Below are 25,502 nucleotides of genomic sequence, written 5' to 3'. Positions count from 1 at the left end.
CACAGCAGCTTTCAGGAGGGAGAAGTGTTCAGGCTAGCCTGGGCCCAGAGCGGGGGGCTTGGTCTTCCACCCTCCTGAGTTACCTGGTGGCCTAGAGCGGGGGGCTTCCTCGACACTCGTGGTCTTCCACCCCCTCGAGTTACCTAGTGCCGCGCCCAGTGTCACCGATTATCCCCCCCCTGAGAGTGCCCGGCAAGATGGGCACGGCTGCGGGGTGGGCAGTTTGGGGGTGGGGGGGTAGACACCCACATATTATAGGACCCTCCTAGCAAAGGGTTAGACGGAGGGAACCGGATGGGGTCACCGAGCAGAGACTGTTTCTAAGTTATCAGAAGTATTTGTCTCTGAATGTCTACAGCCCCACCCCATTTGTACAGGTGTCACAGATAACTAGTTAAAACTGGGGGGATAAAAATTGATGAGGAAAAGGCCTGAGAAACTGTCTTTGAAGCAAAATCAGAGGGCAGCCTGGTCATACGTTTGTGCCAAAATTACTGCAGACTCTCTGTGGCCTACCCTGCAGCGGAAAGAGGCTAAGGAGGACAGACAACACCTTCCTCCCGGGTTTTACGTACAAGAGCCCCGCGGCTAACTCTGCAGCACGCCTGCCCAAGAGGCGGGAATAGCCTGACTTTACCCGGGCCACGCCGGCCGCAACCCGCCCTCTGCCCCCAGCAGCGCAACGCGCCGCCCCCGGCCAGCGAGCGAGCGCGGCAGCCGCGGAGCGCACCTAGCTCTCAGTAACGGCTACCGCGGGCAGGCCGAGCCGGCGGCCGTTGGTAACGTTTCCCCAGCACCGGGGCGAAGCCCGGCGCGGGCCCCGCGCCCCGACCAGGAGAGGCCGGGCTCTGTGCACTGCCGCCCCGCGCTCCGTACCCGGGTGATGAGGAAGCGGTCCCCGCACGGGCACGGATAGCTGTAGGTCTCGGTCTCCTCATCGTACTCGAAGTCCTCGATCTCCACCTCATCGTGAAACACCGACATGGCCCCACGCCGCCGCCGGCGCTCAACTGCGCATGCGCCGTCCCTTTTCCCCGGCACTCAGGTCAAGTACGCAGCCCGTCCACTTCCGGGCTTGCTCGGCTGTGTGCGCCAATCGCCTGTCAAGCCGGAAGCGCACTGCGCGTGCGCCGGAAACCGTTTTCCGGCCGGCCACCGCTCATGCGCCATTCACGGTCGAGACGGCGGGGGTGTTTCTGCGACAGCTCTCCGCCACATGCGTCACAGCCCGCGGGGAGCCAATGGGGAGAGAGCAGGGCTTGCCTGAGCTAGCGAGAGGGGGAAATGGGGCTGCTGGTCCCCTGTCAGCGCAGCTCCAGGGGCGAGTACAGTTATTCCCCCCAAACCCCCCACCCTGGGGCGCAGCTCCTGATGGGGCAGGCGGTACTTCGCCTGCGCTTCGGGCCACGGGTCCGTAGGCGCCTAGGCGAGCGGCGGGGCGTGGTCTTGATCACGTGACTATGGCCCTGGCGTCGCGGAAGGCGGGTGCCCCCATCACGTGATGTGGATGCGCCGCCGGTAGGGCAGGTGGGGTGCCGGGTGCACGTGCGCGGGCGGGCGGTTGGTTGCGGGAGGAAGGGGGAGTGAGTGAGTTGCCAGCGTGTGTGTGAGCGCCAAACAGTCACGCAGCGGGCGCGCGGAGAAACAAGTCCCCGACTCCGCCTCTTCTTCAGCCGGGGTGGCGGCTGAGGCTTGGCTGGGCCCCTCTTCTCTGTCCCCGCCCGGGGGGAGGCAACCAGTCGCTGGCGCGGGCGGAGAAGCGGGGCAGCGCCTTGCCAGAGAGCGAGGGACGAGAGGTGCGTCGTGCCGCACTGAGCGCCCAGAGCGGCGGCGGCGGCGGGGCCTGGCGCGGCGCGGGAGCCAGGGAACCCCCAAACCCGGGCGCTAGGCCCGCGCGCGCCGAGCTGCGGGTGAACGGCGCCCCCCTGCCCGCGACGCTGCCCTGCCTACGCGGCGCCGCTGAGCCGGGCCCGGGACACCGCGAGCAGAGCGCGCAGGGAGGCCGGGGGGTACATTGGGCCTAGCTGTCAGCGGGAAGCTAAGGCGGCCGGGTGGGACCCGTGCACTTCCTGCGGGCAGTGCCCTGCTCAGGGAGAAGGGGCGGAGTTAGTTTGGCCCTAGCTTTGGTCGGATGTTTCCTGTGCCGCGGGTTCCACCAAGCGTGACAGAAATATAATACAGGCAAATAGCGATATCGGTTCCAAAAGTGACATTCGTAAGTGGGCGTGAGTGACTGAAAGCAAATGTTTCCACGTGATACTACAACCTAATCTCGCGATGTTGGTCCCGTATAATAGGTTGCACGCATGTATACACATACATAAAACCTATTGCTTATATATGCTCGTTAACCGTGACAGCAACCAGTTTTAGGATACCTCTAAAATAAAAGTTTGCAATTATGACTCTTCTATAGAAGCAACAATATGTTTTTAAGGCCCTCTTGTTATGCTATTAAGAAAGAGGAAAAGACGACTGGCAGCTTTTTGTAGGTACAGTAGAATCTCAGTTATGAACACCCTGGGAATGGAGGTTGTTCGTAATTCTGAAATGTTCATAACTGAATAAAACATGGTTCTTTCAAACGTTTACAACTGAAAATTAACTTAATATGGCTTTGAAACTTTAGGGAAGAAAAATACTGCTTGTAACCATCTTAATTTAAATGGAACAAGTACAGAAACCGGTTCCTTACCCTGTCAATTTTTTTAACCCCCCCCCCCTTTTTTTTTCAGAGTAGTTTACGTTTAACACAGTACTGTACAGTATTTGCTTTTGTGTGTGTGTCTGCTGCTGCCTGATTGTCTGCTTCTGGTTCCAAATGTGGTGGTTAACTGGTCAGTTCATAACTTCACCGTTCATAACTGAGGTTCTACTGTATATTGTTTTCTAACAGAACATTAGTGGAGTGAAATTTACAGTAGTGCACTCTGCAAACATATTTTACTGTCATCTTCTAAAATGGCTTGCTGTCCTTGAGAAACTTGATACTGTTTGGAAAAAAAAAAATATACTTACCATGGTCAAACAGAATTTTAGCCCTGGGTGAGTGGGCCAGGAGCAAAGCATCTCCTGAGTTACTTGCTCTGTTCTTAGAGAGGGAGCAAGCAGACTGGATCCACTGTAGTGCTGTCGTGAGTGGAAGGAGAGAAACAAGGAAGTAGCACCACATCTCTAATAGGATGGAGGGGGAAAGGGAGGAATAGAGTGATTGGAACTGCTGCTGCTTTTCTTGGAGGGAAGGGAGAGGAGTGGAAATGGGAATAAGGAATGGAACAGTTCAGATGAAGAGGTGCTGGGCAAATGAAAGCCCTCGTGCCCATCTAGGAGGGCAGTAGCTCCAAAATAACATATTTTATAGAGTGCTTATTGTCAAAGCACTTCATAATTTTTTTTTTTAAAAGATGCACTGCAAAGGCATTCAGTTTGGCTGGTTTGTTTTAAACAGTTGTGTTTTGAATGTGTTTGTTTCCCTTCAGTAGTTTGATAAAGTTGAAGCTAACTCTTCTTTCCACCTTTACTTGACAGTGCTATGGTTCATTAATAGGTGGGGGTGGTTGTCCTTAATTCATTAATGGGAACAGAAAACATCTAGAAGTAATTTCTAGGGTGGAATTTCTAGCGCAGAATTCATTCACTTAGGGAGAGGAACTCAGAACTCATTTATAGGAGAGTTTGGAATTTATTAATTATAGGGTGATGTGTTAGAATTGATTTAGTTGGGGGTGGGAATTGATTACATGGCAATGTAAATTATGTAGGGGTAGCTTTGAGAGAGCATGCTTGGCAGAACAGATTTTTTTCCACTAACTAGTAGGGCTTAGCCTTGGTCTGTGCTACCAACTACAACTATAACTATGTTGCTCGCAGGTATGGAAAATCCTCATCCCTGAGTCATGCAGTTATACCGACCTAACTCCAGGTGTAGACAGCACTATGTGAGCGGGAGAACATAGCTACTGCCTTTTGCGGAGGTGGCGTACCTACGCCAATGGAAGAAGCTTTCCTGTCGGTGTAGGTAGCATCTTCACAAAGTGCTACAGAGGCGCTGTAAGTGTAGACAAGCCCTACAGTCATGTTTACACTACCACTTGTGCCGGCAAAACTGTTAGGGGTGTGAAATAGAACACCTCCTGAGCGACATAAGTTTTGCCAGCATAAGTGATAGTGTGCATAGTGCTGTGTTGGTGGGAGAGCTTTTCGTTGTGTGGTTTTATTATGTTGACAGGAGAGCTCTCTCCTCTTGACGTAGAGTGGCTACACGAGTGATCAGTACAGCTGTGCTGCTACAAGCTCGCTGGTGTAGACACGGTCTTAGTCTTTAGCTGACTACTGTGTGTGTTAAGGGAATCTTTCAAGCCCTGACTGAGTATTGCAGCTCTTACAGCAAAACTCAGTCTATTTCTTTGTGTTCACTATAATGACTTACTATTCAGCTCATGTTTTAGCCTTGCCTTCCCCCATTTTTAAAGTCTTAATTTAAAGATAAAAACCACTCCCCTCTTGAAGGAAATGGCACTGTCAAGCAGGGCTGGCCTTACCAGGAGGCGAACTGAGGCGGCCGCCTGAGGTGCCAGACTGTGTGGGAGTGCCACTAGGACCCAGGGTGTAGAAAATTGTGTCTGCTGCTGGTGCATATGTACTCTCTCTGCTCTAGATGCACAGAGATGGTGGAGTGCGTCGCTGGAGGAAGGAGGGCACAAGAGACATAAGAGGCAGGCAGGAGAAAAGGTGAGAGGGAATAACAAAGCAGCAGGAGCTGCAGGGAAAGAGGAGGAGGAGCCTTTTATGTACCTTTCTAGCACCCCCAGGAGCCTGGACTGATTAACACCAGCTTCTCAGGGAGTTTCCTGTTTCCTGCTGCTTCCCTGAACCCACTTGAGGAGAACAGGCAGTCAACTGAAGTAGCAGGAGCCAGTTAGGCCCTTAAGATGCTGATGTCTTCCCTCACTCAGGCCCTGCTACCAGCCGGCTTATTTGTCCCCTTCAACTGAGTGTTGAGAGCCACTATAGCTGGCACAGAATAGCAGTCATGAGTGAAAGAAGAAAATATCCCTCTGGGGCAGGATTCAGAAAAAGAAAGAAAGCAAAGGAAGCTTTTCTATCTAAGCAGGAAGGAACTCTCCTGAGATACATAGACACAAATGTTCACGGTGAGCCTTCTGGCCCCAGTGACGATGTGAGTGGTGAGGAGATGCCTGATCTTCCAGTTAGAGCGCAGGTGACCTGGCAGCTACTGCAGCATCTGTATCTCCATTTCAAATGGATGTAACCATGCAGATTCCTGAAGAAAAGTGTAGATCAGAGAAGAGTGTGGTGGAGGCACAAGAAACAGCTGCTGCTGAGTTTAGTTCCTTAAGTCTAAATGATCCAGGACTGTGGACCCACTTGAGCAGTAGCCTGAGGGACTTCCTTGTACTGCATGGGCCACAGCAAGTGAAAAACTTCATGTTCCCCAAAGACAATGAAAATAGAAGTTTCCATCCAACACATTACTGGCGTGAAATCCCTAATGGTGACAGAGTGGAGAGGCCATGGCTTATGTACTCAAAAACCCAGAATGCTGCATACTGTTTTTGTTGCAAACTCTTCCAGTCTAATGTTCCAGCCACATTGGGTTCTACAGGAACAAAGGACTGGAAAAATCTGGCTAGAAATCTGGCATGCCATGAGAAGGCAGCAAATCACCAGAGAGCATTCCATAGGTAGAAAGAGCTTGAGATGAGACTAAGGTTAAAGGCCACCATAGATGATCAGCATCAAGAGAAGATTGCATCAGAGTCTCTTTACTGGCAAAATGTTCTGAAAAGGCTCATTGTCATTGTGAGAGTGCTTGCTGCCCAAAACCTAGCACTGCGTGGCACTTGAGATCAGCTGTATGTGCCAAACAATGGAAACTTCTTTAAAACTGTGGAGCTGATGGCTGAGTTTGATGCAGTACTCCAGGAGCAACTAAGCGGAGTCACCACCCAAGAAATGTACGCACACCACTACATTGGAAAAACAATTCAAAATGAGATCATACAGTTACTGGCAACAAAAGTCAAACAGAAGATTGTGGCTAGTCTGAAGTCAGCAAGATATTACTCGGTTATTCTGGACTGCACACCTGACATATGCCATACGGAACAAATGACTTTAATGGTGCGTTTTGTAACAACAACAACAACAACAGAATCTACTGAAAATGTCCCTGCAATGGTGACTGTCAGAGAACATTTTCTAGAATTTATTGACATTGATGATACTACAGGAGCTGGTATGACAAATGTGCTTCTTAAAAAGTTGGAAGATACGGGAATTGCGATAGCTGACATGAGAGGTCAGGGCTACAATAATGCTGCCAACATGAGAGGAAAGAACAGAGGAGTGCAGACACGGATCTGAGAGTTAAACCCTCGAGCTTTTTTTGTCCCATGCAGTTCTCATTCATTGAACTTGGTGGTCAGTGATGCAGCATCAGCTTTTAGTGAGGCTGCTGAATTTTTTAATATAATTCAAAGCATCTATGTATTTTTCTCTGCATCAGCTCATTGATGGCAAATTTTGAAGCAACATTTGGGAACATCCTCTCTGACACTGAAACCACTGAGTGCCACACGATGGGAAAGTCGAGTAGAGGCGATAAAGCCTATCAAACACCAGATTGGGAAGATAGATGATGCCATAGTTGCCATTATGGAGGATAATGCTATGACAGGAATTGTTTATGGGAGAACAGTGGTAGAGGGCAATGGAATCAGCAGAAATATACGTAACTTCAAATTTCTGTGTGGCTTAGTGTTGTGGCATGACATACTGTTTGAAATAAACGTAAGCAAGAGACTCCAAGGTGTTGACCTTGATATCTGGAGCAGTGGAACAACTGGACAAAACAAAGTCATCCTTACAGTCTTACTGGTCAGATGAGGGATTTCAAAACGTTCTGAAGAGTGCACAGAAGTTGGCAGAGGAACTTCACACTGAAGCTATTTTCCCACCCATTCAAGAATACAAGAGTCACTGAAGAAGAAGACATTTTCATTACGAGGCACGGGATAATCCCATAAGAGACCCCAAACAACAATTCAAAGTTGAATTCTTTAACCAGGTGCGAGATTGTGCAATACAGTCAGCTGAATGTTTCATGCAGCTCAAGGGACACAGCAGTATATTTGGGATGTTGTATTATATTCCAAAACTCCTCACTATACCTGAAAAAGACCTACACCAGCAATGCAGGGCACTAGTCAGTGTTAACACATGATGACGTGTGTGATATTGATGCGAATGATTTAGGTGATAAACTGAAAGCCCTTTCAAGATACATTTCAGCAGGATCAACTCCAAAGGCTGTTCTGAAATATATGTGCACAAATAAGAAGACTACCCTCTTTCCAAATGCTTTTGTTGCTCTGCGCATACTTCTAACACTTTCTGTAACAGTTGCCAGTGGAGAACACAGCTTCTCCAAGCTGAAGTTAATAAAAACACATTTATGCTCCACAATGACACAGGAGAGACTGGTCGGCCTTGCAACCATCCCAGTAGAGCATGAGCTGGCCCAGACTGTGGACCTTCAGGAGGAAGCAGTTCAAATCTTTGCAACCAAGAAGGCACATTTTATCAAACAGATAAAAATGCCAGTGTTTACTATGCAGACAAGAAAAGTTACATTTGCTGTGCAGGCGTTTGAAAATTAAGTGTTACTTAAAATTTTTGAACAAGGCATTTTAAGTTGTTAGTTCTCCTTTATTGGGACAGGTAGCAGAGCAGTACCATGAGAGGAGTAGAACAGGAAGAAGGCAGAATTGAGACCTTTGTAAATTTTGGCCCAAGCGCGGGGGCATGGGAGCATCAATTTGAGCTCCGTGCCTCAGGTGCCAAAATGTTGTGGGCCGGCCCTGCTGTCATGTAAAGGTGGACAGAAGGTTAGCTTCAACGTTATCAAACTACTGAAGGGAAGCAAACACATTCAAAACACAACTGTTTAAACCAAACCACCCAAACTGAATCCCTAAAAGTAAGTTGCAGTGGGATTCTGAAGTTAGGCCATTTACCAGCAGATGTTGTTATGGTTAGTAGAACTGGCTTTTAAGGATATTGGAGGATTAAACAAGAAGCATCTCTGAAAAAGGACAGTGATGTTACTTGTTTTATAATTTTGTCGATTAAGTCAAAAAGCCTTAGATATTCTGATATCCCTTATTAACAGTTGGCTATTGATTTTCTGAAATGTACTTACCGTCTTTGCTATTGTGGTGATGTCACATGATGTTACAGTTATCTGCCAGTAGCAGGGTTTGAAGTTAAGGGAAAAAGCTACCTGCTGTCTATTCCAGTCCTTTCCTATGCTGACGTATTCCAGTCTTTTCCTATGCTTTTCTTTTTGCGAATACAGACTAACACGGCTGCTACTCTGAAACCTGACATATTACTGTGGCTCTTTGGCAATGTACATTGGTAAATTCTAGCTGCTTCTCAGGCTCAGAATTTAAATCATTTAAATCTGTTCTAAATCATATACTGCAGGAAAAAGTTTTGATAAACCATTGTTCAGTCCTGGTGCCTTATGACAAGACACTTTTATAGAATCCTATATTAAAAAGTTGCAGTGTACTGTGCAGATAAACACTACAAAGTTATCACTAATTGAGAAATGTTAAAAGTAGCAGCAGCAGCAAACACTTCTTAAATCTGAAATTGGGCATTTTAAATAAATAATAAATGCATTCCATTTCTGAGGGATCTACTTAAGAAAGTTCTGCCTTCCATTTTCACAGGAGTATAAACAGGAGACTCTATTCAGTAACCAGCCAATGCAGTTCTTAGTGAAAGCCTACGAACATACAGTATAATCAGTCAGGCATACCGGATTGTTGCCATTTTAAAGAATTCACAGTGGGAAAAAAAAATCCTTTCTAAAATCAATACATAAATCCAGTGTATGTCAAAGTAAGATTTTTAAATGTGAATGAGAGATTAAGAATACTTGTAGAGATGCAGGAGGCTGCGACATCAGTAAAATGCATCCTAAAAATGAGATCAAGAATTATGGTAATCCAATCTCAAAAAAAACAGGCATGTACTAACAGAAAGACATATTGGTTCATTGGGGGCCTAATCCTGAAAGTGAAGCCAAGGGGGTTTCCTAGTTTGTTTTCTTGTACTATTCTTGATCACTTTGCTTTTGTCTGGTTGGTGCAGCTGCTTGTTCAGATAGTAGGTGGTTTTGAATCTTAAAAGCTATATTCTCACCGTATTATGTTACTGTTTGCACCTTCAGATGAAAATGTACTGCTCAGGCTTTTACAAACATGAGTCTTATTGATGATATACAAATCACTATAGTGCAATATTATGCCTATTGCATCATCATGCTGTGCATTCATCATTTTTAAAGGTAATTTTTGAATCATTAGGAAAGAAAGTGTCCTAGGCACTTGCTGTATAAGCTTTCCCTTGCTGTCCAACCAGTATGCCCTCAGTGATGACCTGGAGGGATGACTTGTAGGGGTGAGAAGATAGTTGTCTCCATGCCTGTTCAATTCTTTGCTATCTTTGATATTACAATTTTGGTTGTGATTTTTATGCTCTGGGTACCTGCCCCTTGGGAGCGAACTGTGACCAACCCATTCCACATGGACCGCTGAAAGAAGAAATTTTTTTTTTTTAAAGTTAACTAGTATTTGATGGATATAAAATATATACTCAAAATTAACTATGTTTTGTAGTTTAGGATAAAGGGGAGATGTTTACTGGATATTGAAGGTTTTGAACTGTTTTCAAACGTGATGCCTATTGATTTACAGATGAAAGCAATCAAGTTGAATAATAAGAAACTGTTGAATGATTATTTTAAATTGAATTTTTTCAGGAGCTGGTGACTTTGACCAGGGAACACCATGGCCCACACTACCATTTTTGCTGCTTTTGCTATTCCTCAGTTACTGAGAGGTACTGCTCGAATATTCCCCACTCTTTCTGCATTGTTACGGGTGAAGTACTCTGCTTTGTTACACTGCACAATGAATGGGTAGGTTATCAGTCTACAAACATGACTAAATATTTTGTTTTTAAAGAGATTGTGATGATAAATGTCATGAGTGTCAGAGGCTGAACAAACTTTAAAGAACTATAGAAATACTCTATCAATCACCTGGTTGTATTTTAAAGACATTAGTAAATAAGGCTGGCTGTCAAACAAGAATTCCATTCACAAAAAATGTTGGTGTTCAAACTGGGTTTTTGAAATCTTTCAACAATTTTTGTGAGAAAACATGAGAGGGAGACATGAATAACCTAATGCTTAGGGCACTTACCTAGGTTGTGGGAAACCCTGATTCAAGTCCTTGCTCTGCCTGACCCAGATGAGTGCCCTAACCACCAGGCTATAGAGTTAGTCTCTGTCTATCTCTACTATTAGAGTTGTTCCGTTTTGTATAACTAGGTAAATATTCATGGGCGAGAGGTTCTACAGCCCAGTGGTTCTCAACCAGGGGTACATGTACCCCGACGGTACTCAGAGGTCTTCCAGGGGGTACATCAACTCATCTAGATATTTATTTAATTTTACAACAGGCTAGATTAAAAGCACTAGCGAAGTCAGTACAAACTAAAATTGCATACAGACAGTGACTTGTTTATACTTCTCTATTTACTATATGCTGCAATGAAGTATAATATTTATATTTCAGTTGATTTTATAATTATATGCTCAAAATTAGAAAGTGAGCTATTTCAATAGTAGTGTGCTGTGACACTTTTTTGTATTTTTAGGTCTGATTTTGTAAGCAAGTAGTTTTTTAAAGTGAGGTGAAACTTGGGGTACACAAGACAAATCAGACTCCTGAAAGGGGTACAGTAGTCTGGAAAGGTTGAGAGCCACTGGTGGTTAGGGCACTCACCTGGTATGCAGGAGATCCAAGTTCAAGTCTCTGGCCTTAATCAGGCAGAACATGGACTTGAACTTTGGCCTCCCAAATTACCGGTGAGTCACCAGGCTTGGCTGTTATGGTGTGTGTATCTCTCTTTTTCTAGTTGTGACCAGAATTTCCACCCTGGACCAGAGAAACCTGTGTGATGAAAGTTTTGTCAAAACAAATGTTTCTGTGAAAAGTTTTTTGTTTTTGGAAAACGAGTATTTTCCGTTGAAAATTTCCCAACCAGCTATTAGCATTCTAAGATTAAATCTGACGTGAGATTAGTGTCTGACTTCATTTAATTTTTCTTTAAATTAACATAGTGTAGAATGGCAGATTGATTAGAGTGGTTACATTGTCAATAGAAATTTCTACCTTTTAAGCGAAGCACTAATACTTTGCAGTTGCAATAATGACGTTAATCTTGATTTCCTTTTGTTGAAGCACAATGAAATCCAAAAGGAAAACAGATCATCTGGAGAGAACGGCAAATAACTTTCGACAGGAGGTTAGTGTTCTGTTCTACAGAAGAGAAATGGTTTTTTTTGTGTTATGAAGAGACTAAATCATCCTATTTGATGGTGATTAGGCTTCTTTTTTTTCTATATGAGATTTTGTGCCATTTGTCATTTTTCTTTTTTGCATTTATATTACAAAGACACTGTTATAAAAGGGCATGTTTTCTTTTGGGTGGGTGAAACAAAATGATGTTAAAGAATCAGTGTCTGTCATTCGTTTTTGACATGTTTAATCAGGAATTAGTCATCCCCTAGTTCAGTTTGGATTGTTTTAGTTAAGGAAATCTTAGGCACTTATTGTTTGTAGTACCATCATTGATACATAGGCTTTTAAGGAACCATGCAATTTTCCCCTGTTTTTAATTTTATTTTCTGGTGTTTTAAAGGTTATCTGGAAAGGAAGAAAAATAGCTCTTGCTTTCTTATTTTGTGATGTATAAAGAAGGGCTGAAAAATTCAGAGATCATTTGGTGAGGGAAGGATTTTTCTTTGCTTGTGTTAAGTTACAAATATAAGGAATGTCAAGTCTTGTCCTTCATCAGAACCAAAGAACATCTTCAAGAGGTATCTGATATGTACAGTAACTCCTCACTTAACGAAACATTAACTGGGACGTAATTATTAGGTCATTGGTCTATTAGAGAACATACTCCTTTTACGTCCTGCAGTGTTCCCTTAGAATGTTGTTTGGCTCCCGCTGCTCCACCCACCCGGTGCTTCTGCTGGGGAGTGGGGAGAGAGCACAGGGGCTTGCCCCATTCTGCCTTCCTGGAGCTCCTGCTGGAGTCCACTTGCCCCGACTTCACTCCCTGCTGGAATGCCAGGCAGGCGGAGTGGGGCAAGCCCCCATGTCCTGACCCTGCTATGCCCCTGCCTCAACCAAGCTTCACAATCGTCATTGCTGAGTACAGTATTACATGGTTTGTTTAAAGTTATTTAAAATTTATACAGTATATGTATATGTCTTTTGTCTGGTGAAAAAAATTTCCCTGGAACCTAACCCTTCCTGTTTACATTAATTCTTATGGGCAAATTGGATTCGCTTAAAGTTGCATTTTTCAAGAACATAACTAGGATGTTACGTGAGGAGTTACTGTATTGTGAACTTCCCTATACTTTGATTTAAGGGGTGAAAGTGCTGTATCTTTAACATACAATTTTTTTTGTTTGTTTGTAATGAATTAGTTTAAATAAGTTAACAAAAGAGTTGTAAATATTCTGAATATAAATAACTTGCTTTCTCCATTAATAAGGTTTCACTACTAAAGTGATTCTACATCCTTTTTTGAATTTCAATGTGTCTGGGAAGCGGAGGTGTGTTAAGGGATGGGCACTGGTTAGCTTGAAGAGGGTATGAAGAACTATGCAGGGCAAGTAAAGGAAGGAGGATTCAGTGCTGCTACCTCAACTTTCTGGAACATCTGGGAAATTATTTTTTCCCATGCTTAATTTATTCTTAGTTGTTACATGTTGTCACTTGATTTCTGACCGGTTAGAAACTGGTCAGTTCAAATCTCCTGTTTAGCTGTACATCCTGTGTAATTTCCCTCTCCACATTACCTTGCTTGGTTTTTGTAATCCTTTGGAAAGATTAGTGTAGGATATTTCTGTGTTGCAGTAATGTGGATGAGTATACTATCACATACTCAAGGATGTAGCATAAGTAGCAAGTGCAAGAAAGAGGAGCTGAAACTTTGTCCTCCTTCAATGAAATCCAGATTAAAAGACCCAGACATTCATTTTTTTTTTCTCCTGCCAAATCTTGGTCTGGGCACTTGGTTACTCTTATGGATGGTGAGAATCTTCTTTGAAGGTCCTTGATCACCCTACATCAAACGTAGTTTTCTGCACTAACTTACTTCTGAATAATAATTAAAATGCCAGTGTTTTGTCAAAAAGGCTAAAGAACAACTCAGGAGGGGTGTTGGGGAGGGAAGGGGAAAAGGGATGTCAAAAGTGTATGCACATTTCCTGCACTAAGACCTTTACATAGGAAAAACATTTAAATAGCCTTCCTGACACTTGTCTCGTTAACCAGTGTGACTGCATTTCCTGTTTAATATTGTCTATTAAAGTGGAAAAGAAAAGTACACTACTCTAATTTTGTTTTAAGTTGGCAAGTGTTCTGTTCTTTTACTGGACAGTAGACATGTTCAAATGTTGTTTTATGGAGAAATTCATTTCCTGCCATGTTTTTTAAATTAGAGCAAGACTGGTTAAAGTTTCATTTGTTAAATTATTTGATCTTGTACGGATGAGAAATGGCACAATCATGTGTTACAGGAAACATCAGACTGGGAGAGCTATTGTAGTAGATGGCATTAAACATTTTTAAAATGCTTTACAGCCTAGGACATAGACTGGCCTGTTTACTAAACTAGTTATAGTAATTCTGTTTTGCTGAATTTTCAACAATAACTAAAAAGTCTGTGGGGAAAGGAGGATGGACAGGTATGATGCAAGTTAGCTGTTAATATTATAAAACAAGAATTGTATGTTTTGATACACATTGCTGACAGTCTGTTTGTATCCCTGTATTATTGAACATTAGTATGATTGATTGTTTTATCCTGTAGATCGGGGTGGGCAAACTTTTTGGCCTGAGGGCCACATCAGGTTTCTGAAATTGTATGGAGGGCTGGTTAGGGGAGGCTGTGCCTCCCCAAACAGTCAGGTGTGGGCCAGCCCCCGCCCCCATCCAACCCCCCCCCGTTCCCTGTCCCCTGATGGGCCCCCCCGGGACCCGTGCCCCATCCAACCCCCCCTCTCCTTCCTGACTGCCCCCCCCCCAGGACCCCGACCCCATTCAACCCCCCTTGTTCCCCACCCTCTGACCACCCTGACCCCTATCCACACCCCCGACCACCACCCCGAACTCCCCTACCCTCTGTCCAACCCTCCTGCCCCCTTACCAGTAAGGGTTCAGCATTCAGGAACATCTTAAGGCTGCCCTCCCTGGGACCCTTTCTACCACCCACTTTGTTTTCCAAGTTTTGCTCTCTGTTGTGAAAAGGTAATAGAAAAAGAGTCTAGCAGATCAGCTCATCTTCTCTAAGAGTTGCCTTGTGCAGTACCCCTCACAGGAGCTGGTAGGGTAGCCTTCTCTCTGCCTTGTAAACAGCTCTCACCTTCTGAGCTGTTCGGCTTCCTTTTAAGCTCCACCTTAACTTGGAGCATGCTCTGCAGCTGCAGCTGGGCTGGGTCGGGTCATCAGAGCACAGAATTGCTCTTTAACTTCTTCAGCTCTTGTATGAGGTTTCCCATCACACAGAGAAAAAGTTTGGGAACCACTGGTGGTAGCCCCAAATTCACCAAAGATCACCTAACATCCAATTTAGCAAGCACAGTAATAGTCCCATGAAAACTGATGGAACAAGTACCTTGCTGAGTCAGGGCCATAGTGACTGTTTATAGTAGTTCCATTTTAGAGATTTTTGGATATCTGAAAAGAGTCTTTATTTTGAAGATTACGATTTCCACTGTCATTCAGTTCACACTATTTGCGGTGTGTGAATGTTGTACATTATAGATGTTCAGTAAAAATAGCCAGATGGGGATAATGTTGCACGTTTGTATCTAAATCAGGGATGGGCAAATTTTTTGGCCTGAGGGCCACACTGGGGTTCCGAAACTGTATGGAGGGCCAGGTAGGGAAGGCTGTGCCTCCCCAAACAGCCTGGCCGCTGCCCCCTATCTGCCCCCTCCCACTTCCTACCCCCTAACTGCCCCCCTCAGAACACCCGACCCATCCAACCTCCCTTGTCCCCTGACCGCCCCCTCCCGGGACCCCTGCCACTAACCACCACTCTCTGAACCCATCCCCTATCCAGGCCCCTCGGGACTCCCATGACTATCCAACCACCCCCTGCTCCTTATCCCTCGTCTGCCCCCCAGGACCCCCTGCCCCTTATCCAATCCCCCCACTCCCTACCACCTTACCATGCCATTCAGAGCATCAGGACTGGCATCCGCGCTGCCTGGCTGGAGCCAGCCACACCGCTGTGCAGTCTAGAGCACTGGGGCAGGCCGGCGGCTCTCGCAGCCGCACTTCACGGCAGGAGCTCGCAGCCCCACCACCCACAGTGCTGGCTGCACGGCGAGCTGAGGCTGCAGAGAAGGGGGAGCAGTAGGGGAGGGGCTCGGGGCGAGCCTCCCTGGCCAGGAGCTCAAGGGCCGAGCAGGAGGGTCCCGTGGGCCGGATGTGGCTGGCTGGCCGCAGTTTGCCCACCTCTGATCTAGATTTATCTTTTTTTTTTTTTTTTAAGAGGTAAACAATAATCTAGAATGTATATAGTTACATTATTTTAATCCTGATTAAATTGAATTTTATACACAGGTTTAGATTAACCCTGATTAAAATTTCCAAAAAATCTTGGAGTTGTAGTATACATTTAATGAGGTGTGGTTTTCTGTGTGATTCCATTATTATTTTGCCACTGTGGTGGATACCTGTTAATGTTTTAAAATTATGAAATGCTATAGTTGATGACGCAATACTTCCACGGACGGTCTCAAGCACATTTGCTGAAAATGACACCACTGTAATATAATGATTCATTCTTATTTCTCTAGGTTATATCTCCAGCAAAAGTGTGTGGCATCACCAATGAATCTGAAACAGTTAAAAGACTTCGCTTGGCTGTCACAAATAAGGATTTTACTTTTAAAGCAGGACAGTGGTAAGACTTCTCTCTGATTTTGTGGGGGGAAAATTGCTTACAGAAAGCCCAGGATGATGAAGTGATAAAAGGAAGATACTGGGATAATGCATCTCCATTATATTTATATAACATACTGTTTTAGTCATAAATGATATATAAAACAGCTGATAAATTCAACCTCATAATTGTAAACTGTGCTTTATTAAATACATCCATATTTCATACAAATAGAAAAAAAATAAAAATTAATATTTGCCAGTTTTCATTTTCATTCCTTCAGTGATGACCTGTGGTTTATATCCATTAACCTTTTGCTACATGAACATCTTTACGCACTACTTGTATTCCATTACTTTAGCTGCACAGTGGAGCAGAGACTGAGTGCTGCAAATTTGAAAGTTAATTTTAATTTGGTTTTACAGTTTTCTAATTAAAAGACCCCAAAAAGTAATGTTGACCTTTGTCCCCCTAACATTAGATCTGCTGGGTTAGTTTGGATAGGCGTATACTTGAAAACAAACCCAATTCACTGCTTAGGCCATTCTATGGATTAACTGTTGTGACACTTCCCAGGGATACCCGGGGTTTTAAGGCTCCTTGCTACCACCTGTCTTTATCATGAAGAAGCTTTGTCTGTGACTTTTGGGGGTCAGCTCCCCAATTCCACTGGCCATGAGCAACACAAGTACTCCCCTCTAAGCCTTACAAGTCCTGTAGTTACTCTACAGGTAGCAATTGGCACACACTAATCCTCGAGCCCTCTAATCATTTCACTGGAGTGACCAGCCCCTCGTTCGCTGGTTGCTTGCAGCGTTCACAGATTTGCTTCTTCCAAAGAAACAGTACATCCCAGTTTACCAATTCCACCTCAGATTGCTGCTCTACTGAACATGGAGCTCTTAGATATATTTATGGTGAAATCAGGAATAAGTTTCTTTAACAAAGCATGGAGATTCAAAGTAATAACAAATAGAAGTATTGGAAACAAAAATGGTTACATATAAAATAAAACCATAACACGCATGCTAGACCCTAAACATAATTAACAAGATATTTCATGTCTTATTAAGTTTTGCTCACCCAAAAATCCTTGCAGCAATTTATAGCTAGGCTGGCTGTGATCCTCCTTTTATGAGATAAGCATGCTGTCAGCTTGCCTTCTCGGTGAAGGACCTGGGGGTTTGCTTGCATCCAATATATAACAGACCCATCCTTTTTATTTATTCATAAACCAGAGCACCCCTCACCTAGGTGTTTGTTGCCTCCTGGGAATTCACTCTCTTCTAGATTTTGCACGCTCTTAGTTAGCCTGTGGCTCAGAAGGTAAATAGGCATCCATTGTGAGGTATACAACACACAGATGACCAGACAAGGACATAGGTGTCTGTTACCTCCTGCCTGAATGGAACATTTCTGCGTTATGTCACCTGCCTTAATTCAAGAACTCAAGAACGTAATTTTTAGTATAGATATATAACTCCTTAAATATTACTTTGTGTACATTTTGCGCTGAGTATGATGACCAGTGGGTGAACTATTATGCATACATCTGACGGATACCTGTAAAAACCTATGCACCCCCTGTGCCCTCTGGCAGTTGGCACCAAGCAGTCCCTGGGTCACAATTGCTATTTATTTAAACAATGTTACGGTTTTAGGAATGTTAGAATTTTTCAGGATCAGGAAGAATTTCATGTTTCAACTCAAATACTATTTTGTAGGATAAGTTATAATCTGGACCTCTCACTCTTGACAGTGAGAGACAAGGTGGATGAGGTAATATCTTTTATTGGACCAACTTCTGCTGGTGACAGAGAGAAGCTTTCGAGTTTACACAGAGCTCTTCTTCATTTCCCAGATCTGAAGAGGAGCTCTGTGTAAACTCGAAAGCTTCTCTCTATCACCAGCAGAAGGTGGTCCAATAAAAGATATTACCTCACCCACCTTGTCTCTCTGATATCCTGGGAGCAACACTGCAAACAACTCTTCACAGTGGTCCTTTAACTTTTTTTTTTTTTTAAACTTCCTGTTGGCTTAGTCCAGCTGGAAACTGCTTTTGCTGGAATCAAAGTTTAACTGCTAGGGTGTTAACAGCATGTGCTACCAGTGTAGTCTTAATATCCAGACTCTTACATTTAGAACCAGAAAAACAAGATGTTGATTGCAATAATTTTTGTTTGTGGAGCAATTTGTTGCAGTTTTTGCACATGTGGAGTGACGCATATTAAATTCTTGCTTGCCAGTTCTTCGAAAAACACATTTAACCATCAAAAATGTTTTAGCAATTATCACTCTGAAAAATGAAAGCTTTAATTATAATTACTCTTTTCATATTTTTTTTTCCTTGAAAGTATTCCAAGGCTGTTTTTTGGCATGGCAACTTCTCTGTACTGGAAGCTATAAACTGAGGTCATGTTTTCTGAGGAACAGTGCCAAGAATCAACAATTTCCTGAATAGAAAACCCTAACATGTCAGTGACATGTGATAGTGAGATGCCAGAGCTAAAGTTTGTCTTCACAGCATAAACACAGAAAATGCAGCTTTCATAATCTTGGTTTACATAAGCAAAAAAAGTTGATTTGTTGTCCCAGGATATAATAGACTTTTGTTGTCTATCAAGTTTCAAGTAGTAATTAAAATGAACAAGAAGAGATTTATTGCTGTAATAAGGCATTTTGAATGTGACAGATTGTGCATGCATATGTTTGTTTGTAAGTATCATGAAGGACAAAGGACCAGTAACTTTGAACTCATCTTAATACTTCTAACTTCTTATTCCAGCAACTGTTGGATATTTATCTCTTTTCTGAATCTTTGACTTTAAAAACTTTTAAGAGACAAAGGAGGATATGTGACTGAGACATACCTAAAAGGTTACAAATTCTCTTTCCTCTTTTTAAATGCAGCATCTTCCCTTATCTTGGCTTCCCCTTGTTGGATATATATATTTTTCTAGAATTACTCCACTTAAACCATCACCAGTAGTGTATTACTTTGGAAGTCCTCCCATGTCTTCTCATACACTGTTAAAGTAAGGCAAGCCTTCAGAAGCAGCAGTCAGTTTAAGATGATATACTACAACATAGTACGTAGCCTACTAAAACGTCTGCTGTCCGGAGTGAGCTAAGTTTAAAAAATTATGTATTTTTTTTTAAACTACACACTTGCATAAATACTGTTTTAGAAGGTAAAATCTTTACTTAAAAGTCATGCTTTTTAATAATTTAATGTGATCTCAAACAGGGTTTTAAGAAACTAATAATTTCCGTTGTCCATAACCAGAATACTTACTTTGGCATGATTGTGGACCATGATTTGTGGTTTAAGTGCCCTCCATCCTAGTCTGAGCATTCCAGTTTATTCCTTTCCTGGAGACAGTGGTACAGAGCTTTAGTATCCTCAGTTGAGGTGTTCTTTGGTGTAGTAAGTATTACAGCACAGAATTGGATCATCTTTACTCAACTTCCCAGTCTAATTACTTTAGAGCCTGTTTACAGTACCGACAGCTCCATTTGAAGGCAATGGGAGCAGCAGGCACTGAGGACATCTGAAATTCAGGCCCTTAATTTCTCTAGATTAGGCAGTCTCCTCAGGCCTCCTGTTCTGTAAAACAAGGTTTCTCAGCCTTTTCAGGTTGGCAACCCAAAAAATGACGACCGCACATTTACTATAAAAGAGTAAAAAATGTATTAATGATAAGCCTATGTAACTTGTGTGTGTGTGTTTGAGAGATTGATGAAGAATACTTCTCTCTGAAGGGCAAGGGTGTGCTGTGAGTGGATATGAGAGATTTTCTGTGCTTTAGATAATTGTCAGTGCCTTGCCCCACCTGCCGTTTATAATCTCTTTTGGGATCACAACCCACCAGTTGAAAACACTGCTCAAACACACCCATGCAATAGAAGTGAAATCACACTACTGCCATCCTCATTTAACTAGCCAACTTAATAACTCATTGTGCATTATCTGGGGCTATTAAAGAAGCTGACAGACATAATTTTGATCAGAACTGAATATTTACTTTACAGTATTTTGTGCAGGGTGTCATCTCAGGCCTTAAATGACTAATCAGTCATTCTCCCATATTTAGCAGTCATTACCACTGTGCTCAGTTCACAAAGGGAGCAGCCCAACTGACTTTAACATTAAGTTTATAATAAGAGTCCAAATTTTGGTGTTTGCAGCAGAGAAGTGGGAATATTATTGATTGCTTAAATATTAGGGCAGCTCTATTTAGGAGTTTGAAAAGCACCAATAGAAGATTCCAAGTTAAGACCTGATTTTCAGAGATGATGGAACACCACAACTCCCATTGACCTTGGTTGATGCTCATCACTTCTGAAAATTACCCCTAGTTTTCTGAAGTTATTTAAACTGAACTATGAGGTATCTGTCTCTTTCATTTGTGAGTGCAGCTGGATGAAAATGGAAGACAAAGAATTGTAATGTTGTTGAGCATTGAATTTGACTTTTACCTGCTCTGAAAGTAACATGACCTTATTTTTCAATACGATGTGAAACACATTTACTAAGACTCCAAATTTTTTTAGTAGGCTTCTTATATTTTATGATATATTATTGTTCTATAGCTTTATTAGCATCATTTGGGAACGATCCATATGCACAGAGAGAACCCCTGATGGCAAAGGCTTGTCTTGTAACTTGCCAGCCACTGATATACCTAGCATTCTATAACATGTTAATTTCTGAACTTTAAGTTCTTAAGCATGTGTTTTAAATTTAGTTTAGACGAACACACGTTATAAAAATGCTTCTTGTACATTATCAAAATGTTGTATGTCACTAGAGGGTGCTGCAGTTTAGCATGTGAAGCAGTATCACTTATTTTAGTAGCTTTCATTTTTTGACATTTAAAAATAAATAGGTATGTAAAGAATTTTTTTACAGTCCTTTTTCTTACTCTCAGAAGAATGTATGTGTATGCCATTAAAATCTGTTTTCCTAAATTAGTTTTCCAATCCCTTTCCCAGTAAGGTACAATAGTATGAAAATGAAAGGGAGTGTCTGTGGTGCTGAAAATGGTGGGAACTGAGTCCTCTGGCTGGACCATATTGACTTTTTAAATACATAGCTAGACTTAAGTAAATGACTAATACTTAAATGACTAATAGTATTAGTAAGTGACTAATACTTTTATACATTGCACTTAAGCCTCAAGAAGAACCTAGAAATGTGCCAGTATAATATAGATGTATTTTACTTTCTGGCAATCTGGAAATAAAAAGAAATAATTCTGTCCCTTTACATTCATAGGTGAAAAGAATTCTGATTTGATGGCATTACTCAAGCTGTGTGTTCAGATGCCAAATGCTTCTTATTATTAAGCTAGTAATAACAAGTGGTTACTCAACTTTGTAAAAAAGTTTTGTTCAGTTATTTTGTTATCGAAACATACAAATACAAAAACTGCTAGTGCACTATCTCTGTTGGGTTCTGAACCTTATAGAAATCAAAATGCACACGTTTTGGTAAACACAGAGTAGCTGAGATCAAGCCAACCGCTTTGTGTTGAAGGAAACTCGGTGAACATTCTCTCACATTGTTTTTAAAGTTCCTTTTATTTAATTGTTTCTTAGGGTAGATTTCTTTATCCCTGAAGTTGCCGTAGTTGGTGGATTCTCAATATGTTCCAGCCCTGGTCTACTGGAACAAGAGAGAGTATTGGAACTGGCAGTAAAACATACTGTACATCCTCCTGCTCACTGGGTTCACACTCAGGTAAACGATATTTGCAGATGATTACACACTGAACAAGTCATTTTTCACTTAGAACTTGATTCTGTCCCGTTGAAGTCAGTAGCAAAACTCCTATTGACTTCAGTGAGTAGGATATGGGCCCTAATTAATACACAATTTCTAAACATCTCATTTAATTGGCCCTAACTTTCATCATGAATAAAATAATCTGCTTTGTAAGAGGCCGTGAAATAACATAATTTGTGTGTGGTAACCTGAGTCTAAAGTTGTGATCTTCTAACTTGTTGGTGCCTCTCTTCTGAATCTGGCTCTTAGATACAGCTCTGTTATATTACATAGCTATATCTAACATCCTGTATTTGTAGAACTTTCCAGCAATCATGTCTAACTGAAGGGTCACAGTTAGTAAGTTTAAATGTTTATATAGTTACAAATGGTTGACAGACAAAAATCTTATGTTATAAAAGGGACCCTTATGTCAGTAATAAATAATTGGTAAAGCAGCACAATACTTCAGAGCTGACAAAATCCCAATACTCTGGATTACACTTTGAGACAATTTAAAGCCTCTTTTTGTTTGTGTTTTTTTTTCGTTTTTGGTCATGCTAAGAGTGGTCTGATTCTTTTCTCCCCTGCTGTTTTGTGATGGGTGGTACTTGAGGCCTTGGAGCATTTTTTACATTCTACATTTTACATACATTCTCCTATTTACCACAGTTTAATTGTGGTCACAAGATTTCCTTCCACGCTGTTGCTCTTTCGTTCAGATATCATTCCTCCTACTTACTATCCTATGCCTGTCGTCCATAGTTCTCTAAGTGTGGCTCCAAGGTCTAAGCTAACAGATTCTTCCAAGGTTACAGCCATTGCTGCTCTGTTTATTGACCAGAAGAGTCACAGTAAAAATCAAGCAGTGAGAATCCCCAGGTTGATCCTAACCCAGCAGTTACCATGTGACCTTGCACTGCACTTCTGCTGCTGTTAAATCAGGTTAGTTTCATGCATCACTGGACTTCAAAAGAAATGACTTGTTTTGAAAGGCTATGTAGAAAACGTAGGACCAATGTCACTGACTACACACTTAATGATAGTATACAGGGACGTTTCCTATTTCTTTGGTGTTGCTCAGTACATACTACTGAAAGCCTAACTTAATCTTCCATTTCTGAGGCATCTCTGAAGCTGTTATCCCTCCTTAACACTGCTGTTGAATTTTTTAGGTGAATTCACAGGAAAATACTCAGTTCACATGTAAACTAGTTCAAACGGTGATGCTGCAGAAGAATCCTCAGGATATGAGCTGAGTTTTCTATTAAGCAAGTGCTTTATTTCTGTAATGAGGAAAGGGGAAGGAAAAAATTTAATGACCTCTTCGAATCTTGTGACATTTATTTGGTAGGGAAGCCGTGAGATTTAATTAATTAAAGTTAATTTGTAATGCATTTTGAGATTCCAGGATATAGGACGCTTTAGAAATGCTAAATATTATTTGTCTTATTTACTTATTGCACCTGATTTTTTCAAATTGATTTTTTCATATTTAACCTTTAATACCTTATTTATAATAGTATATTTCATCTGCACATTTCCAGTACACTTTATAATCTTAACAACTTCAAGAAGATACACTTCTGTGGATAAAGTTGTAGTGTAGTTTTTTTTGCTTTTGATCCATCTTCTTTCTCTCTGCCTAAGCCATTTCAATGCAATGCTTGCCATTTTAGTAGAATATGCTAGTTCTATGCTACAGGGTGATGCTTCCCCACCAAATCATCCCAGAATTAATAGTCTTCACTAACATGGTGACTCTTAATAATAAGCTTCTTCTCTAATGTGGTTCCATTAGTAGAGATGCATAGGTGTGTCTTGCTCATCTGTCAGTCAGGTTATTCCATTGGTCCCTGAACTGCACAGGGGGCTGCTGGTGTAAAAAACAGTTGCCAAACTCAGAGCCACGCCCCACCCTGAGGCCTGACTGTGCTCATTCTACAAGAGGCCAAGGTGGTGAGGGATACAAAGTGGACAGGGATGGGCACTTTTGTCTCTTCCTGTTTTATTTTCTGGGAGAAAGTCTGTCTTCCCCTATTCCAGGTGGTACTTGACCTCTTCTGAGGCCTGGAAGAAGGAAGGTGCCTCTGTGAGGCATGGAAGAATTGAAAGAGCCTGCCAGTGTGTTGGAAAAGGAGGAGGAACTGGGCTCTGAAATAACACATACGGATTGTCTAATACCACTTGACTGACAGATAAGAGGAATTCACTCATTTGTCCACATTACACAGTGCAATTAGCAAGGAAAGAAACATTTTGGGTTTTAGGGTGATGATGGTAGCCACTGAAGATGCAGCACACCAATACGTGATGATATTAGCTGGCATGATATGACTTTCGAAGACCAATCCTTACTGATGATAAATCCGACTCCTCCAACATTTCTAGCACCATCTCCCTTTCCTAGCCTCACAGCGCTTCCATCCTTCCAGTTGACTTCCAACTCCTCCTTTCGTCAGGTTTCGCAGACACCGAGGGTATCGCATGTTATCCTTTTCTTCTCCTCCATCAGATGGTTTAACGTTTCCTCCCTCGCCAGCGACCTACAATTTTAAGTGTACACAGCAAGGGTTGTCCTTTTCCATGTTGGCCTAGCACCTGACATTTTTAGCAACCTCTCGTCGCTCAATTTTTGCTCCGCCACCGTAGAACAGTTCAATGATGCGCAGGGAACTAAGACCCATTTACTCGTGTTGTTTTAGCCGTTAACTTCAAGCCATCCCACTGGCTAGGCGGGCAGGCATGCATACCTCCTCAAGCTTGGCTAGCCTTCAACCTCTAAGGAGAATGAAAAGTGCTCTTTCCTCTGAGAGAGCAAGCCCCCTCCCTGGATTGGATAGTCCGACACCTTTGTAGCATGGTTAGACCTACCAGGGCATATGCCCCGCTACCATAGCTGTCAGATCGCCAGGGTCACAGCTGCGCCACGATGAAGTCCTGAGGTAGGATTTTGCAGTGGATTTTGCATCTTCAGATGGAGTCAAAAGCGACCCTCAAGGTCATCCAGGCCTACAGTCCCACAAGTGCAGGTGAGGACGAAGAAGTGGAAGAATTCTACCGACAGCTCGAAAGAGCCCTTGCACAAAAGTCCACTTAAGCTGTCACGATGGGAGATTTCAACGCCAAGTTCAGGCGAGGGAAAGCTGGCGAAAAGTTCATAGGGAGATACGGCAGTGGCGAAAGGAATGAAAGGAGAAAGCCTGGTAGCGATAGCAGAAACGAAAGAACTGTACGTGGCAAACACCTGGTACAAAAAGAAGACCGCAAGAAGGTGGACATGGATCGCCCCAAACGCAAAAAGCAAGAATGAAATTGACTATATTTTAGTCAATAAAAGGCTCATCGGTCAAGATGTCTCTGTGGTGCAGCCTTTCAACACTGGCAGTGACCATCGCCTGCTTAGAGTGAAGTTGATTTTCGACAAAGCAGTGGAAAAGCAGGTGTAACAGATGGCAAACAGGAAACAGCGGTTGAAGACATTTGATGAAGCAAAGCTAAAGAAAGCGATTTCTGGGTTTGACTGGAGCCAGATGGAAAAATGTGAGGAGAACTATAGAATCTTTGCTGACAAGCTGAAACGATGCATAAAAGCAGCTGAAATTGAAAAGCTGAAGAAGGCGAAGGGAAGACTCTCGAATGAAACTAAAAGCTTGTT

General features: G+C 42.7%; 2 protein-coding genes across 10 annotated transcripts in view; one reads left to right on the top strand and one right to left on the bottom strand.

Annotated features, from left to right (window-relative positions):
- DPH3 (diphthamide biosynthesis 3) overlaps nt 1-1,265 on the bottom strand; it is a 52,362-nt gene extending 51,097 nt beyond the window's left edge. For 3 of the 4 annotated variants that reach the window (XR_012638275.1, XM_074945702.1, XM_074945700.1), the window contains exon 1: nt 877-1,265. Coding sequence is in view for 3 of the 4 variants with exons in the window: in XM_074945702.1 (XP_074801803.1) it covers nt 877-984 (108 nt within the window). In the remaining variant the exon portion in view is untranslated. The remainder of the gene's footprint in view (nt 1-876) is intronic. The other variant, XM_074945699.1, reaches the window with a different exon arrangement.
- OXNAD1 (oxidoreductase NAD binding domain containing 1) overlaps nt 1,136-25,502 on the top strand; it is a 37,311-nt gene continuing 12,944 nt past the window's right edge. Inside the window, exons 1-6 of one of the 6 annotated variants that reach the window (XM_074945696.1) lie at nt 1,511-1,527; nt 4,658-4,731; nt 9,857-10,015; nt 11,346-11,409; nt 15,992-16,098; nt 21,679-21,820. In XM_074945696.1, the coding sequence (XP_074801797.1) occupies nt 9,885-10,015; nt 11,346-11,409; nt 15,992-16,098; nt 21,679-21,820 (444 nt within the window). In that variant the 5' untranslated portion in view covers nt 1,511-1,527; nt 4,658-4,731; nt 9,857-9,884. Of the gene's footprint in view, nt 1,322-1,363; nt 1,528-1,582; nt 1,797-2,092; nt 2,216-4,657; nt 4,732-9,856; nt 10,016-11,345; nt 11,410-15,991; nt 16,099-21,678; nt 21,821-25,502 lie in introns of those variants that run through there. The other 5 variants (XM_074945695.1, XM_074945694.1, XM_074945692.1 and 2 more) reach the window with 5 other exon arrangements.

Source organism: Natator depressus, chromosome 2 (assembly GCF_965152275.1).
Source record: "Natator depressus isolate rNatDep1 chromosome 2, rNatDep2.hap1, whole genome shotgun sequence".
NCBI classification, from domain to species: Eukaryota; Metazoa; Chordata; order Testudines; family Cheloniidae; genus Natator; species Natator depressus.
This window is presented reverse-complemented; position numbering and strand designations above follow the sequence as displayed.